Below are 16,645 nucleotides of genomic sequence, written 5' to 3' on the forward strand. Positions count from 1 at the left end.
ACAGTAAATGACATGTGTGGAAGTGCACATGAAACTTCGATGGATGTGGAAGGCTCCTTTGGCAGAGGTGAGGGGGGAGGGGTGAGCGCAGGATTTGTAATTCCTGCGGTGGCAGGGGATGGTGCTGGGCTCCTCAGATGCTGCCTGACCTGCTGTGCTCTTCAGGAACCACACTCTTGACTCTTATCTCCAGCATCTGTAGTCCTCATTTCACCTGGTAAATAGTGAGGACAGCCTCAGATTACAGGAGGATATACATGACCAGATGGGCTGATCAGTGCCAATTAAATTCAATTTTGATAAATGTGAAGTCATGAACTTGGGCAGGATAAACAATGCAAAGGAGTACATGATGAATAGTTGGATTCTGGGAAACTCTGAGGATCTCCTATGTGTGTACACCAGCTCCTTTTGGTATCAGGACAGGTGCATAAAGAGGTTAAGAAGGCATATGATATACTTTCCTTTACAGGTGCATAAAGGGGTTAAGAAGGCATATGGTATACTTTCCTTTGTTAGCTGAGGCATAGAGTTTATGAGCATGGTGGTTATGCTGGAATGATATAAAACATTTAATAGGCCACAACTAGAATACTGTAAGTAGCTCCGGAATCTGCATGATAGAAAGGATGTGATTCCACTGGAAAGGGTGCAGAGGAGGTTTACCAGGGGGTTGCCTGGGCTGAAGAGTTTCAGTTATGAAGAGAGACTGGATAGGCTGAGGTTCCTTTCTTTAGAGCAAAGAGGCGAGAGAGGTCATGATTCAGATGTATAAAATTATGAAGAGTATAAACAAGCCTGTCCACTATCTACAAGACACAAAAGCGTAATGGAATACTCCCTGCTTGCTTGGATGACTGAAACTCCAACATAACACAAGAAGCTCGATATCATCCAGAACAAAGCAGCCCGCTTGCTTGGCATTTCATTTAATGTCTTCAATATTCATTCCCTCCACCAGTGATAGAGTAAATATAATCTACAAGATGCAATTCAATGACTCCCTATCTTCATAAGACCCCATTTACTTCGTCAGTTAGACATCAAAGAATCCAATGGTACTACCCAAAAAATAGCAGAGTCTGCTCCTATGTCATATTCAGTAATTTCCTCACAAAAAAATGTTCTTTAATTGATAGAAACACAATAATCAGTCATACCTGCCTGTATAATATGATTGTTTTAAAAAAGATCTCAACTGCGATGTGCCTTTGGATATGATGATCCATATATATATAGGTTGTTTGTATGAATTAACTGTTATGCTGGGGATCTGAACAAGTACTCTTTCAATAATCAGACCGCCAAATGTAGTATGTTTGTGTTTTTTTGCAATATTTGAGCCTGCCAAATCAGACAAGGCAAGCAATCCAAGTAAGCAATAAAATTTTGATCCTGTTTACACAAACATAAACAAATACAGCAGGGTGTTTCCTATGACAAGAATTTATGTTTATACAGCATCTTTATCATACAGAAAAACCCAATGCACTTGAGGGAGTATTTAAAAAGAAAGTATTAAATGAGCCAAATAAAAAAAAGTCACAAAGAAATACTGAAACATAAAAACTAGGAGCAGGAGTACACCATAGTAAGCTTTCAAGCTTGGTCTGCCATTCGATACGATCCTAGCTGATGCTCCATCTCAATGCCAATGCCCACTTCTCTTGACTAGATGTCTTTAATGTCTAAACAAAAAGTCTCTTGAATAGGCTCAACAGTTCGGCCTCCACAGCCTCTGTGGTAGCAAATTCCACAGATTGACCACCCTTTAAGGAATGTGTAAGGGAGAAACGCTTAAGAGATGTACGGACAGAATTCTCGGCCACAAATGGTAAAGCAATTATAATTGGGAATACACAAAAAACTGTCATTAGAGTTTTTCTAAACAGTTATGCATTTGAAAGAGATTACAGAGCTAAGGACAGGAAAGGCTGCAATTTGTAAACTTTGAAGAATGAGAATTTTGAAGTCAAGACGTTGCTTGTCAGGAGCCAAGGAAGGTCAGCAACAACTGAGGTTCAGGAGAACTAGACTTAGTGCAAGTTATCATCACATCGGTAGGAGAGTTATGGATATTTTTAAAATCCACTAATGGTACATGGGTATTTCTGGATGGGCCAGCATTCAAGATTTATCCCTAGCTGTCCTTGAAAAGGTGGTGATAAGCTGTTATCTTGAACCGCTACAAACCACTTGGTTTAGATAAGCCCACAATGTCACTGCTGAGAGAATTCCAGCATTGTGACCCAGCAACACTAAAGGAACAGCACTAAATTTCCGAGTCTGGACAGCAAGCAGTTTAGGGGGGCAAGTTGCATTTGGTGGCATTCCCATGCATCTGCTACCCTTATCCTTCTAGATGATGTGGTCATGGGTTTGGTAGGTAAAGTTTAAGGAGCCTTGTTGAATTTCTGCTAAGCATCTTGTAGATGGTGCACACTGCTGCAACTGAGCATCGGTGGAGGGAGTGGATGTTTGTGCATGTGGGGCCAATCAAGCAGACTATTTTGCCATGGACAGTGTTGTAATTCTTGTATTGTTGGAACTGCACTCTTCCAAATAACTGGGGTGTATTCCATCATACACCTGATATGCTTTGTCAATGATGGACAGGCTTCAGGGAAATTGGGACATGAGTTACTCGTTGCAAGATTCCTAGCTTCTGACCTGCACTTGCAGCCACAGTTGTTATATGGCCAACTTAGTTAATTTTCTGGTCAATGGTAGCTCACACGATGTTGATACTGGAGTATTCAGTAATGGTGATACCACTGAATGTCAAAGTGTGATGGTTAGATCTTCTCTTGTTGGAAATGGTCATTGCCTGGCACATGGATGGCATGAATGGTACTTGCCACTTGTTGACCAAAGCCTGCTATTATCTAGATCTTGTTGTATTTAGGCATGAGGACTATTAGGCTGTATCTGAGGAGTCATGAATAGTGCTGAGAATTGTACAGTCATCAGCGAACATGCGTTATGACTGAGCAAAGATCATTGGTGAAGTAGCTGAAGACAGTTGGGCCTAGGACACTACCCTTGGGAACTCCTGCAGAGATATATAGGAATTAAGATGACCGATCTCTAACCACCACAACCACTTTACTTTGTGGCAGGTATGACTCCAACCACCAGAGAGTTTTCCCTTGATTCTCAATGACTCCACTTTTGCCAGAGCTCTTTGATGGCATTCTTGGTCAAATTTAGCCTTGATATTAAGGGCAGTCATTCTCACCTCACCTCTGGAATTCAGCTCTTTAGTCAATGTTTGAACCAAGCTGTAATGAGTTCAGGAGTTGAGTAGCCTCAGTGGGACCCAAACCAGGCATCACTGAGCAGGTTATTGCTTCGCACTGTTGATGACACCTTCCATTACTTTACCGATGGTCAAGAGTAGACAGATGGGATGGTAGTGATTTTTGAGAATTTTGAGATTGGATGCTAGTTGGCCTGGTTGGATTTGTCCTGCTTTTTATGTACAGACATACCTGGGCAATTTTCCATATTGTCAGGTAGATGCTAGTGTTGTAAATGTATTGGAACAGCATGGCTAGGGACATGACATGTTCTGGATCACAAGTCTTCAGTATTATTACTAGATTACTGTCAGGGCCCGTAGCCTTTGCAGTATGCAGTGACTCCAACCATTTCTTGATAATGACATGAAGTGAATCAAATTGACTGAAGACTGGCATCTGTGTTGCTGGGGTCCTCTGGAGGAAGTCGAGATAGATAATCAATTGGCACCTCTGACTGATGATTGTTGTGAATGCTTCAGTCTTAGCTTGCACTGATATGGTAGGTTCATCTATTATTGGAGATGGGATGTTTCTGGAGCATATTCCTCGAGTGTGCTGCTTAATTTCCCATGCCCATTCATGTCTAAATGTGGCATGGACTGCACAGTGTAGACCTGATCCATTGCTTGTGGAATTGTTTGGCTCTGTCACTTGCCACTAATGCTGCTTGTAAGGCACATAGCCTGCTTTGTAGCTTCACCAGGTTGACACCTCATTTTTAGGCATGCAAGCTTCTGGTATGCCTTCACTGAATAAGGGGTTGGTCTGCTGGCTTGATGGTAATCATTGAGTGGGGGATATACTAAGTCAAGAGGTTACAAATTACATTGGAGTACAATTTGGCTGCTGGTGATGGCTTACAACAACTCATGAATGCCCAGTCTTCAGTTGCTGGATTTGATCACCGTCTATCCCATTTACCATGATTGATAGCACCAAACAACATGAAGGGAAGATGGGACTTGGTCTCCACACTGATTTGTGTGGTGGTCATTCCTACTAAACTGGGAGGAGAAAGTGAGGACTGCAGATGCTGGAGATCAGAGCTGAAAATGTGTTGCTGGAAAAGCGCAGCAGGTCAGGCAGCATCCAAAGAGCAGGAGAATCGACGTTTCGGGCATGAGCCCTTCTTCAGGAATGAGGAAAGTGTGTCCAGCGGGCTAAGATAAAAGGTAGGGAGCTCCCTACCTTTTATCTTAGCCTTTTGGACACACTTTCCTCATTCCTGAAGAAGGACTCATGCCCGAAACGTCGATTCTCCTGCTCTTTGGATGCTGCCTGACCTGCTGCGCTTTTCCAGCAACACATTTTCAACTCCTACTAAACTGTCATGGACAGATGTATTAAAAGCAGACAGCAGCTGAGCATGAGCTCAAGTTTTCACAAAATTAATACATTTTACAAAATATGAGATAATGAATCATCTCACTAAATTAGGAGTTAAACATAGCTAGACTAGAAACATTGTACTTTTCATACCTCTGTCATATCCCCATTGGGCAATATTGCAAGATCCGGTCTCAGGCAGCAGGCAGTAAGTACACTGTTGTATCTAGGTTGAAGGACAGAGTTACTTTCATGTCACTCAAAAATAAGATTCAGTCAAAGACAGGCACCGGTCAAAAATCAAATTCTGATTTTCAGAAATGATTTATGGACTAAACCTTACTTTTTTTGGCAAAGTGCAAGTTGCTTCAAATGTTTGTTTGAGATTCTCACCAGGAGGCCCAGTGAGATTTTTTTTTGCTAAATCTTGCCATATAACCTCATTAACTATATGCTCCAAGTCGTCCACTTCCAAAGCTATTGCTATGAGGACCAAAAGTGGATGCCACAACATAAGGTTGCCATGCTAGTTAGTGTAGTCTCAGCTATCTGAAGGAATTCCACTCACTTCAGGCGGAAAGCCAATGTCTTTCTTCATTTTGGTATCCTAGAATCCCTGCAGTGTGGAAACAGGCCCTTTGACCTAACAATTTCACCCCGATCATCTGAAGAGTAACCCACCCAGACCCAATGCCTTATCCTATTACTCTACGTTTACCCCTGACCTACACATCCCTGAACACTATGCATGGTCATTTCACCTAAACTGCACTACTTTGGATTGTGGGAGAAAACTGGAGCAAACCCACGCAAACACAGGGAGAATGTGCAAACTCCACACAGACAGTCGCCGGAGGCTGAAATCAAATCCAGATCCTTGGCACTGTGAGGCAACAGTGTTAACCACTGAGCCACCATGCCACCTTGTTAGCACAAGTGCCATTTTCCACTGAGGCCTCAAACTCACTACATCTCCACTGTTGCCCCCACTGAGGCTCATGTTCAATCACTCTCATTATTGCCTGTAACATCTCCCCTCACTCTTTGTCACCCAACACAACCCAACACCACTAATCCTGCATGCCCACTGCACTGCCTACTCACTCACTCAGGACACCTCTCTACCTGCACCAAAGTAACAGCACTGTCACTCACTTTCATTTCCTTTAATACCTTCCTCTCTCTCATTCCAGGAGGAAAGAAGGGCAGAAAGAACCAAGACAAGCAGCTCTGACATTTGGCTGTCCACCTTTTATGTGGAAAGAACCTTGGTTTTGAATGCCTTGAGCAGCTGAATTACCATGTCCAAACGCTAGGACTAGTATCAGAGGCTGCCTTGACTTATTGTGTTGTGAATGAAGGCTATTTCCTTTGTACGGAATGAAGCTTGCTGGCAATCATAACAAACTTCCTGCCTTTGTGTCTGTGCTAAATGGCAAGGCAGGACAAAAATACTATCAGCCTGGTAGCTCTAGCTGACAATGTCCATCTTGCAAATGCAAGGTTAAGACTCTGCAAGGCAGAAACGTTGTGATCATCCAGGTAGGCTCAGAGCGAATAAACACTATGATAGAGTGATTACAGCTAATACGTAAGTGAGGTACATGTCCGAGTGCATAGCATCTTGACAACAACACGACAATGAGAGTTGTTGGTATAGCTTAAGGTAAAACACTGAAAAAACCAGTAAGCTGGTATAGCAGGTAATAAGGAGGCAAATGGAATTTTGGCATTTTCTGGTAAAGGAATTCAGGATAAAAGTGTTGCTGAAACTGTATAAGGCATTAATGAGTCTGCACCTTAAGTACTGTGTACAATTATGGTCCCTGTATCTGAAGAGGGTGGATTTAGTTGCTTTGGAGGCAATTCAGAGATGTTTAATCCCAGAAAGCAGGGTTTTGTCTTTTTTGAAGAGATTTTGAGCAGTTTAAGAACATAGAACATAGAACATAGAACAATACAACGTAGAATAGGCCCTTCGGCCCACGATATTGTGCCGAACATTTGTCCTAGATTAAGCACCTATCCATGTACCTATCTAATTGCCGCTTAAAGGCCGCCAATGATTCTGACTCTGCCACTCCCACAGGCAGTGCATTCCATGCCCCCACCACTCTCTGGGTAAAGAGCCTACCCCTGACATCCCCCCTATACCTTCCACCCTTCACCTTAAATTTATGTCCCCTTGTAACACTCTGTTGTACCCAGGGAAAAAGTCTCTGACTGTCTACTCTATATATTCCTCTGATCATCTTATAAACCTCTAACAAGTCAGCCCTCATCCTTCGCCGTTCCAATGAGAAAAGGCCTAGCACTCTCAACCTATCCTCGTATGACCTATTCTCCATTCCAGGCAACATCCTGGTAAATCTCCTCTGCACCCTCTCCAAAGCTTCCACATCCTTCGTAAAGTGAGGCGACTAGAAATGCACACAGTACTCCAAATGTGACCTTACCAAGGTCCTGTACAGCTGCAACATCACTTCACGACTCTTGAATTCAATCCCTCTGCTAATGAACGCAAATACACCATAGGCCTTTTTACAAGCTCTATCCACCTGAGTGGCAACTTTCAAAGAGCTATGAACATAGACCCCAAGATCCCTCTGCTCCTCCACCTTACTAAGAACCATACCATTAATCCTGTATTCCGCATTCTTATTTGTCCTTCCAAAATGGACAACCTCACACTTGACAGGGTTGAACTCCATCTGCCACTCCTCAGCCCAGCTCTGCATCATATTTAAGTCCCTTTGCAGCCGACAACAGCCCTCCTCACTATCCACAACTCCACCAATCTTCGTATCGTCTGCAAATTTACTGACCCACCCTTCGACTCCTTCTTCCAAGTCATTAATAAAAATTACAAACAGCAGAGGACCCAGAACTGATCCCTGCAGAACTCCACTTGTAACTGGGCTCCAGGCTGAATATTTACCATCTACCACCACTCTCTGGCTTCGACCAGTTAGCCAGTTCTCTATCCAACTGGCCAAATTTCCCACTATCCCATGCCTCCTGACTTTCTGCATAAGCCTACCATGGGGAACCTTATCAAATGCCTTACTAAAATCCATGTACACTACATCCACTGGTCTACCCTCATCCACATGCTTGGTCACCTCCTCAAAGAATTCAATAAGACTTGTAAGGAAAGACCTACCCCTCACAAATCCATGCTGGCTGTCCCTAATCAAGCAGTGTCTTTCCAGATACTCATAAATCCTATCCCTCAGCACCCTTTCCATTACTTTGCCCACCACCGAAGTAAGACTAACTGGCCTGTAATTCCCGGGGTTATCCATGTTCCCTGTTTTGAACAGTTTAGGCCTATACTATCTGGAGTTTATAAGAATGAGAGGAGATCTAATCTATCTAAGATGCTAAAGGGGATTGACAAAGTAAAAAATAAAGTAGTCCTAATGTGGGGCAATTTAGATCAAGAGGTCACAGTTTTAGGATTAGGGTAGTAATTAACACAGAGATAAAGAACAATACTTCTCTTAAAGAGTCTTGAAGATTAGATTAGATTAGATTAGATTCCCTACAGTATGGAAAGAGGCCATTCAGTCCAACAACTCCATACGAACCCTGCGAACAGTAACCCACCCAGACCCATTCCCCACTCTATATTTACTCCTGACTAATGCACCTAGCACTATGGGCAATTTAGCATGACCAATTCACCTAATATGCACATCTTTGGATTAGGGGAGGAACTGGAGCATCCGGAGGAAAACTATGCAGACATTTGCCCGAGGCAGGAATCAAACCTGGGTCCCTGGTGCTGTAAGGCAGCAGTGCTAACCACTAAGCCACTGTACCGCCCATAAATCTGCGGAATTCACTATCCATTACTGTTGTACCAGTAAATTTAAGGAGATAGATATATTTTTAATTAGTTGTGGGTTGAAGGGTTATGGAGAGCTGGCAGGAAAATGAAGTTGAGGGCAAGATCACATCAGCCATAATCTTAAAATTGCAATAGGCTTGGGAGCTAAATTGCCTACACTTTTATATTCTTTTGAAGTGCAGAAGCACCCTGTATATGGATCAGGAATGTGTCGTCAGGGTTCTTAAAGGCTGCCACATGGCAGATGCCAATATTTGTAAATGTGGGGCACGTATGTGTTCAAATGTTAGAAGCCAGTGTCCAACACATTGGCTCTTTGGAGCCAGAGGCACTACTCTAATTTCATGTTGAAATTCTAACATTTAGCTTGCTTGGGATGTTTGATAAGATGGAACACTGAATTTATTGTGCTATTAATAAATATTTAGCAAAAGCATAAAACTTGAGTGACATGTTCCTGACAGCAAGATAAACCTCGATGGACTTCGCATCTGACTCTGCCACAAACCACACCATAGTTCACATTACCCAGACCCCTAAAACTTTCTGTCCCATTCTTTAACAAGACCACTAACAAACTGCATCAAATATTGTAAGATCAGTGTTGGGTGTAGTAAGACAGAGAAGATGTTGGCAAAGTCTGCAGGATTACCTGTAAGGTCAACAGGGAAAGAAAATGGGATAGTTGAAATTGTTGTATGTAAGGTTGGATTTACAGTTGGGGTGTGGAAGGGTTTGGAGCAATATGGGCCGGGTGGTGGCGGGTGGGACTAGATTGAATTGGGATTTCTGGTCGGCATGGACAGGTTAGACCAATCGGTCTGTTTCCGTGCTGCACATCTCTATGACTCTCTAACTCAAGCGCCTTAACTAAGTCTTCATGTCTCATCCTAACATACGCCTTTTTCTTCCTCTTGACAAGAGATTCATCTTCTTTAGTAAACCACAGCTCCCTCGCTCGACCACTTCCTCCCTGCCTGACCGTTCTTATGTTTCTAAACAAAAACTGCCTTATGCTAATCAATAGCCTCAAAGTTACAATCTGAGTAAAATCTATCTGTTCAGAGATTTTCTGTCACACCTTTGAAGCAATGGAACTTGAACCCAGGTCTTCTGGTGACACGATCACTGCGCCTCAAAAGTCCCTCAAGTTACAATCTACGATTGATTTCTAAATTCATTTCGGCCCAAGCTCAGATACCTTCTCACATTGTGTCTACTTGTGTTGTCCCAGTCACTTGCACATGTGTTCCAATTTTTAAAAATTTCATCAACTTTCTACTTTTTAGCTAGCTATCTAGTTTTGTCTTATCGTCAAATTGATCAAGAATAGTTGCACCCTTTTTCCATAGTATGTGTAAATACCATGAGCACAAAGTTCTACACGATATTTCTGAGACCACTAATTATTAAATTCCTCCCCAGATAAAGCATCAACACTTATCAATAACCCTTCTTGTCTGTTAAACCAATGTTCATGATTCCACGAATCTCAACATTCCTTATTAGCCCTACTAGAATAGTTTTATTGAATGCTGTTTAAGATATCAAGTAATCGAATTTACTGGGTTATGAATCCAGAAGCCTGAATAGCTAGTCCAGAGTTCAAATCCTACCATGACAACTGGAGAATCCAAATTCGATTAACTGAAATACAACATGAAAATGCAGATTACTTGTTAAGACCCATCTGGTTACTGATGATCTTTAGGGAAGGAAATCTGCCACCTGCGTTTGACCTGGCCTATATGCTATCAAAGACTCAAAGCTGTGTGGTCAACTCTTAACTATTTTCCAAAATGGCCTCATGACCAATCCAATATTGTCTTCAGTAAATGCCTAGTTTCCATTTTCTGAACTGCAACTGGAAACAGGTAATTAGTATTGGCTATACCAGCTACCCACATCACATTAATTAAGAAATCACGTTAATGAAGAAATGTCTTCTAAGAATTTCAGTAAGCTAAGCGATGATTTAGGTTAATCGCAAAATTAATTTGTTCTCTTTAATTCTTTGTTTCAATCATCATTATGGAATGTTTACAGTTCCATTGGGTTGGAAGAAATAAAGTTAAAAGAAATAACGAATTAAAAGGACAATTGCTTTTCATCTGCTTTATGCTTAAATCTTGTTGCTGCCAGATTAAAATTATTGTCCAGTTATGAAATGAAAACAATGAAAATCAACATTTTGCCATTGTAATTTGTCTTATATAAATGTTCCAAGAGATTAGAGAGTGCAGAAACAAAGGGGGATTGCAGCATATGTGCAAGGTTATTGAAGGTGGGAAGGGCAGGTTGAGAACACAATTAACAAAGCATGCAGAATACTGGGCTTTGTAAAGAAAGGCACTGAGTACAAAAACAAGGAAATTACAGTAAAACTGTACAAAACACTGGTTTAGCCTGAGCTGAAATACTGGGTTTTTAGGAAGGATGAGAAAGCATCAGAGGGTACAGAAAGGGTTGACAAGAATAATTCCAGGGGCACGGAACTTCATTTACATGAACAGATTTAAGCAGCTGGACTGCTCTCCTTTGAAATAAGATAAAGTTGGGGTTTTTTTTGGGGGGGGGGAAGAAACAAGTTGAGGGGAGAACAATGGAAGGAGGTGTGAGTGGATAACAGGATAGTTTAGAGACAAAACACTAAGCTCAAGATGAGTGAACAAAAGAGAATAACTTCAGGAGTAGGAGGTAGGAAGTAGTCTCAGGTCTAAGGCAGCAGTGAAAATACACACGTTTGAGTATGGAGGTAGGTCAGATTACACAAAAATTGGGAGAGATACATTATGGTTATCATGGAAGATTATGATAAGAGATAATCCAAAGTCAAAGGCAGAGATCCATGAAAGAATTAAGTTCATAGGTGGAGTCAGAGCGCTGATGAATGTTCAGATTTGGAGACAGTTATGGAGACCAAATTAGTCCAAAAACAATTTGAAGTGTGGGTTTAAGCAAGTGCACTGATCAAGGTTTTGCTATTGACAATGGACAACAAAGGAGGTCTGAAGAATGGACACTGAAGAAACATAGATTGATTCAGGGTTTCGGCAGGTGCAAACAATGGGCTCAATGTTAAGAAATGCTCATCAAAGGTGCAGAATACTGACAGAGGTGACTAGAGCTAGCAATGATCGGAGGCTCTCTGTACACTAGTACACCCTTTGTCCAATCGTTTTGGGGAAGTCTAGTGATTTTGCAATGTCAATTTAAAAGCCTGGAATTTCTGTGTTCTTGTTTGTAATTTCTGGGGCCTGGAGGAGATTATTTTCCATACCTATGTGGAATGTGTGAAGACACAGTCATTTCCATTATCTGGGGAGCCTGCTCTCAATTTCTGGCTGCAGTAAAAAGGAGAGGACTAGAGTGTAATATTTGCACAGGAAAGTCAATTGTATCTAATTAACTAAGATTCTGCTGAATGTCTGTTTTTGTCATTATACAGTTTTCAATGGAGCCTCTTTCATGAGAGACACTTAGCCTCTCACAACCTTCTGGTTGGCTCAAAACAGTGTGAAAACCTGCTCGCTTTTTGCCTCCAGGAGACTGGAATAAGCCAGTGGCTCTGGCATGGATGGAGAATACACACAAACTAAGAAATATAAATTCAGCATCATGCCCAAATATTTTATTGTTGAGATTTCTAGCCTTACTTCTTTTTTATTTGGAAGGAAAGTTATGCATCAATTTACAAACTCAGTAAAATGCTTCACTGAGAGCAATTGTTAAAATGTTTTTCAAATATTAATGTTAAAGGAAACCCTGAAGTCAAACTACCTTATGATTAGTATTTTCATAGTTGTAACAGCTGTATAGTTCATAAAATCCTGCGCTATTCAGATGAATCCCTTCGCCATTACAGCTGCACATATTTTCTTCATCTAAGCAATTCATTGACAATACTGCACTCGGAATACTTGCATATTTTACCAATAAATTCTTAGTTTTTAAATTCTTACCTTTCTTCATTGAATGCTTTGCTAAACACAATATTCTCTCTGACAGTGGCACTTCGAATCCATGCTTGCTGGGCAACGTAAGCAAAATCTCCATCAACTGCAATACTTCCTTCTATCAGGGTCATCTAGAATAAGTAAAAAGGCATTTTTTTTGGCAGGGAGGAGAGGGGGACGGTCAAGCAAGGAAGGCACGTGAAAGAGCAAAAAATGTACACTTTGTCATAACAATGTTTTCCATTTATTTCTGTCTCTTTTGGGTTTCTTTATACAAAACATGCACACGAGCTGTCAAGAACAGAGAAAGATCTATTTCCATTTATCACATTTTCACTCATACCAGCCACATAGCGAGTGTCACTACCTGACGCCTCAGCACTCTGTTCCAAACGATCTTAAGGATTTGAAGTGAGGCATAAACATTCTGTGCAATCCTAGGACAGTGACAAAAATCCTCTCACTAACCTCCGGTTATTAAATAAGTTGCCGAATTTACCACTTTCTTAACTACAATTAGAAATAGGCAATCAATATTGGGACACAATTTTAACCCAATGAAAACTCACTCGGTTACACAGAATTAAACTGGGGCCAAACAGCGGAAAGCCTAACTTAAGTTTCTTGAATATCACCCCACTTGAGATCAATTCATAGAACTTGGAAACTACAGAATCTTCCTCTTACCTAATTTTAAACTGTTTGCTGCCAAAACTAAGAGATACATGATACTACTTTATCCTTGGAAGAGGGGTCCCTGCTGCTGACAGATAGTTTGCAAGACCACTACATTGTTAAGAGAGCATATTAATTGCAACAGTTGAAAAGGTGAGCCTTGTTTTCCTGACAAGGCATGTAACATGCATCTTTAGAAGATAAACTAACTGGATGGAACAACACTTTGCTGTTTTGAAAATGAAACCACAAAGTCCTTCAACTCCCCTCCCTGCCTAAAAGTCTAGCAGTGTTATTCACAATTCTCAAGTCTGGAATGACATTTCTGAACAAACATCATGTTTTTAAAATTATCAACTGACTCCCAATCTCCAATTGTTCCATGCATACACTTATCATTTGGGTGTTTATTCTCCTCTCTGTTATCTGTAATTAATTGAGTTTCACATGGAATCGTGTTGGACAGAAGGGGGTTATTAAGCTCCTGTGTAGGTAAAGTCACCACAGTCTGCGCAGACCATAGTAGCCTCTCTCCTTCGAGAGAGATGACTGGTGGTGCTTTAACCTGAGGGTCACCACGCCTAAGGCGAGAGGCGAGGTTGAGAGTGCGACTCATTTATGATTCCTGAGCTGGTGTGGGTATTGAACCCAAGCTGTTGGCATCACTGTATCACAAACTAGCTGTCCAGCCATCGAAGCTAAATTGACCCCTGTATTGTGCAAATGAGTTTGTTAAAACAGCTAAGTTGCTACTCCTGCTCCTTCTTCCTGTCTAGTCTTGCAAATGTTTCATTTTCAACTCCATTTTGGTCCTCTTTTGAAGCTTATCTTTGAATCTGCCATCAATGCACATCAGTCTTGTGATTCAATTCAATTATCCAAATTAAATTAGGAGTTTATCTTCCCTAATTTTCTAAGTGTTTCCTCAAATTGTCTCCCCAAGCAGTTTTACACAGCCCAAATTTCATTATTCAGTAGGCATAATCCTGTTCACCCTTCTTAGAACTATTTCTAATGTATTAATATACTTTTAGAAGAAAACAATCAAAGCTGCAAAGCATTCAAGATTTGGTTTCAATATTTCTCTGTACAAATCACAATTAACTTGTTCTGATACAGCAAAATGAGCCCTAGATTGGTTCTAGTTCTGGAACACAGAACATGATAGTGCAGTACCAATCTGAAGCCTACCTATGATAGTGGAACCAATCTGAAGCCTACCTATCCTACACTATTCCATTTTCATCTATATGTTTTTCCAATGACACTTTAAATGTCCTTAAAGTTGGCGAGTCTACTATTGTTGCAGGCAGTGCATTCCACGTACCTACTACTCTCGGATAAAGAAATCACCTCTGACATCTGTCCTATATGTATTCATTCAATTTAAAGCTATGTCCCCTTGTGCTAGCCATCACCATTTAAGGAGAAAGGCTTTCACTGTCCAATCTATCTAACCCCCGATTATCTTACATGTCTCAATTAAGTCACCTCTCAATCTGCTTCTCTCGAATGAAAACAGCCTTAAGTCCCTCAGCCTTTCCTCATAACACCTTCCCTCCATCCCAGGCAACATCTTCATAAATCTCCTCTGAACCCTTTCCAAAGCTTCCACATCCTTCCTATAATGACCAGAACTATACACATTACTCCAAACGCGGCTACACCAGAATTTTCTACAGCTGCAGCATAATCTTGTGGATCTAAAACTCAATCCCACTACCAATAAAAGCTAACACACTGTTTGCCTTCTTAACAACCATATCATCCTGAGTAAAAACAATGACTGCAGATGCTGAAAACGAGATTCTGGATTAGTGGTGCTGGAAGAGCATAGCATTCAGGGAGCATCCGAGGAGCAGTAAAATCGATGTTTTGGGCAAAAGCCCTTCATCAGGAATTAAGGCAGAGAGCCTGAAGCGTGGAGAGATAAGCTAGCGGAGGGTGGGGGTGGGGAGAAAGTAGCATCGAGTACAATAGGTGAGTGGGGGAGGGGATGAAGGTGATACGTCAGGGAGGAGGGTGGAGTGGATAGGTGGAAAAGAAGATAGGCAGGTAGGCAGGCAGGACATGGTTGAAGAGCTTCAGGGCAGAGGAAATGACCTGAGAGTTGCAGTGGGAGAGGGACTCCCTGAGATCCTTGTAGAGAGAGGAGGAAAACTTCTTCAAGGCAGGCATCCTTGCAAGAGGATTCACAGTAGGGTTAAAATCAACGAGGTAAAAACAATGACTGCAGATGCTGGAAACCAGATTCTGGATTAGTGGTGCTGGAAGAGCACAGCAGTTCAGGCAGCATCCGAGGAGCAGTAAAATCGATGTTTTGGGCAAAAGCCCTTCATCAGGAATAAATGCAGAGAGCCTGAAGTGTGGAGAGATAAGCTAGAGGAGCATGGGGGTGGGGAGAAAGTAGCATCGAGTACAATAGGTGAGTGGGGGAGGGGATGAAGGTGATAGGTCAGGCAACCTGAGTGGCAACTTTCAGGGATCCATGTACATGGACACAGAGATCTCTGTGCACATCTACACTTGCAAGGATCTTACATTAGCCCAGTACTGCATTCCTGTTGCTCCTTCCAAAGTGAATCACCTCACGCTTTTCCACATTAAACTCCATTTGCCAGCTGTCAGCCCAGCTCTGCAGCATAGCTATGTCCCTCTGTAACCTGTAACATCCTTCAGCACTATCCACAACTTCATGAAATTAGTGTCATCCACAAATTTAGTAACCCAACCTTCTACGCCCTCATCAAGGTCATCCATAAAAATGTCAAACAGCAGTGGCCCCAAAACAGATCCTTGCGGTACACCACTAGTAACTGAACTCCAGGGTGAACATTTTGCATCAACAACCACCCTCTGTCTTCTTTCAGCTCACCAATTTCTGATCCAAACCACTAAATCAGCCTCAATCCCATGCCCTGTATTTTGTGCAATAGCCTACCGTGGGGAACCTTATCAAACACCTTACTGAAATCCATAGACACCACATCAACCACTTTACCCTCATCCACCTGTTTGGTCACCATCTCAAAAAACTCAATAAGGTTTGTGAGGCACGATCTACCCTTTACAAAACCATGTTGACTATCCTTGATCAACTTATTCCTCTCTAGATGATTGTAAATCCTATCTCTTATAATCCTTTCCAACACTTTACCCACAACCGAGGTAAGGCTCACTGCTCTATAATTACCAGGGTTGTCTCTATTGCCTTTCTTGAACAAGGGAACAACATTTGGTATCCTCCAGTCTTCTGGCACTATTCCTGTACACAATCACGACTTAAAGATCAAGGCTCTGCAGTCTCCTCCCTAGCCTCCCACAGAATTCTAAAATAAATCCCATCCGGGCCAGAAGACATATCTATCTTCACACTTTCCAGAATTACTTACACCACCTCCTTGTGAACCTCAATCCTGTCTCGCAGAAAGTGAGAACTGCAGATGCTGGAGATCAGAGCTGAAAAATGTGTTGCTGGAAAAGCGCAGCAGGTCAGACAGCATTCTTGGATGCTGCCTGACCTGCTGTGCTTT

General features: G+C 41.8%; 1 protein-coding gene across 2 annotated transcripts in view; it reads right to left on the minus strand.

Moving 5' to 3' along the window:
- abcc5 (ATP-binding cassette, sub-family C (CFTR/MRP), member 5) overlaps positions 1 to 16,645 on the minus strand; it is a 130,516-nt gene that overhangs the window by 62,279 nt on the left and 51,592 nt on the right. For both annotated transcript variants that reach the window (XM_060834728.1, XM_060834729.1), the window contains exons 13-14: positions 12,444 to 12,568; positions 4,782 to 4,854 (exon numbers count right to left, since the gene is read on the minus strand). In XM_060834728.1, coding sequence (XP_060690711.1) covers positions 4,782 to 4,854; positions 12,444 to 12,568 — 198 coding nt within the window. The remainder of the gene's footprint in view (positions 1 to 4,781; positions 4,855 to 12,443; positions 12,569 to 16,645) is intronic.

Source organism: Hemiscyllium ocellatum, chromosome 13, assembly GCF_020745735.1.
Source record: "Hemiscyllium ocellatum isolate sHemOce1 chromosome 13, sHemOce1.pat.X.cur, whole genome shotgun sequence".
Lineage (NCBI taxonomy): Eukaryota > Metazoa > Chordata > Chondrichthyes > Orectolobiformes > Hemiscylliidae > Hemiscyllium > Hemiscyllium ocellatum.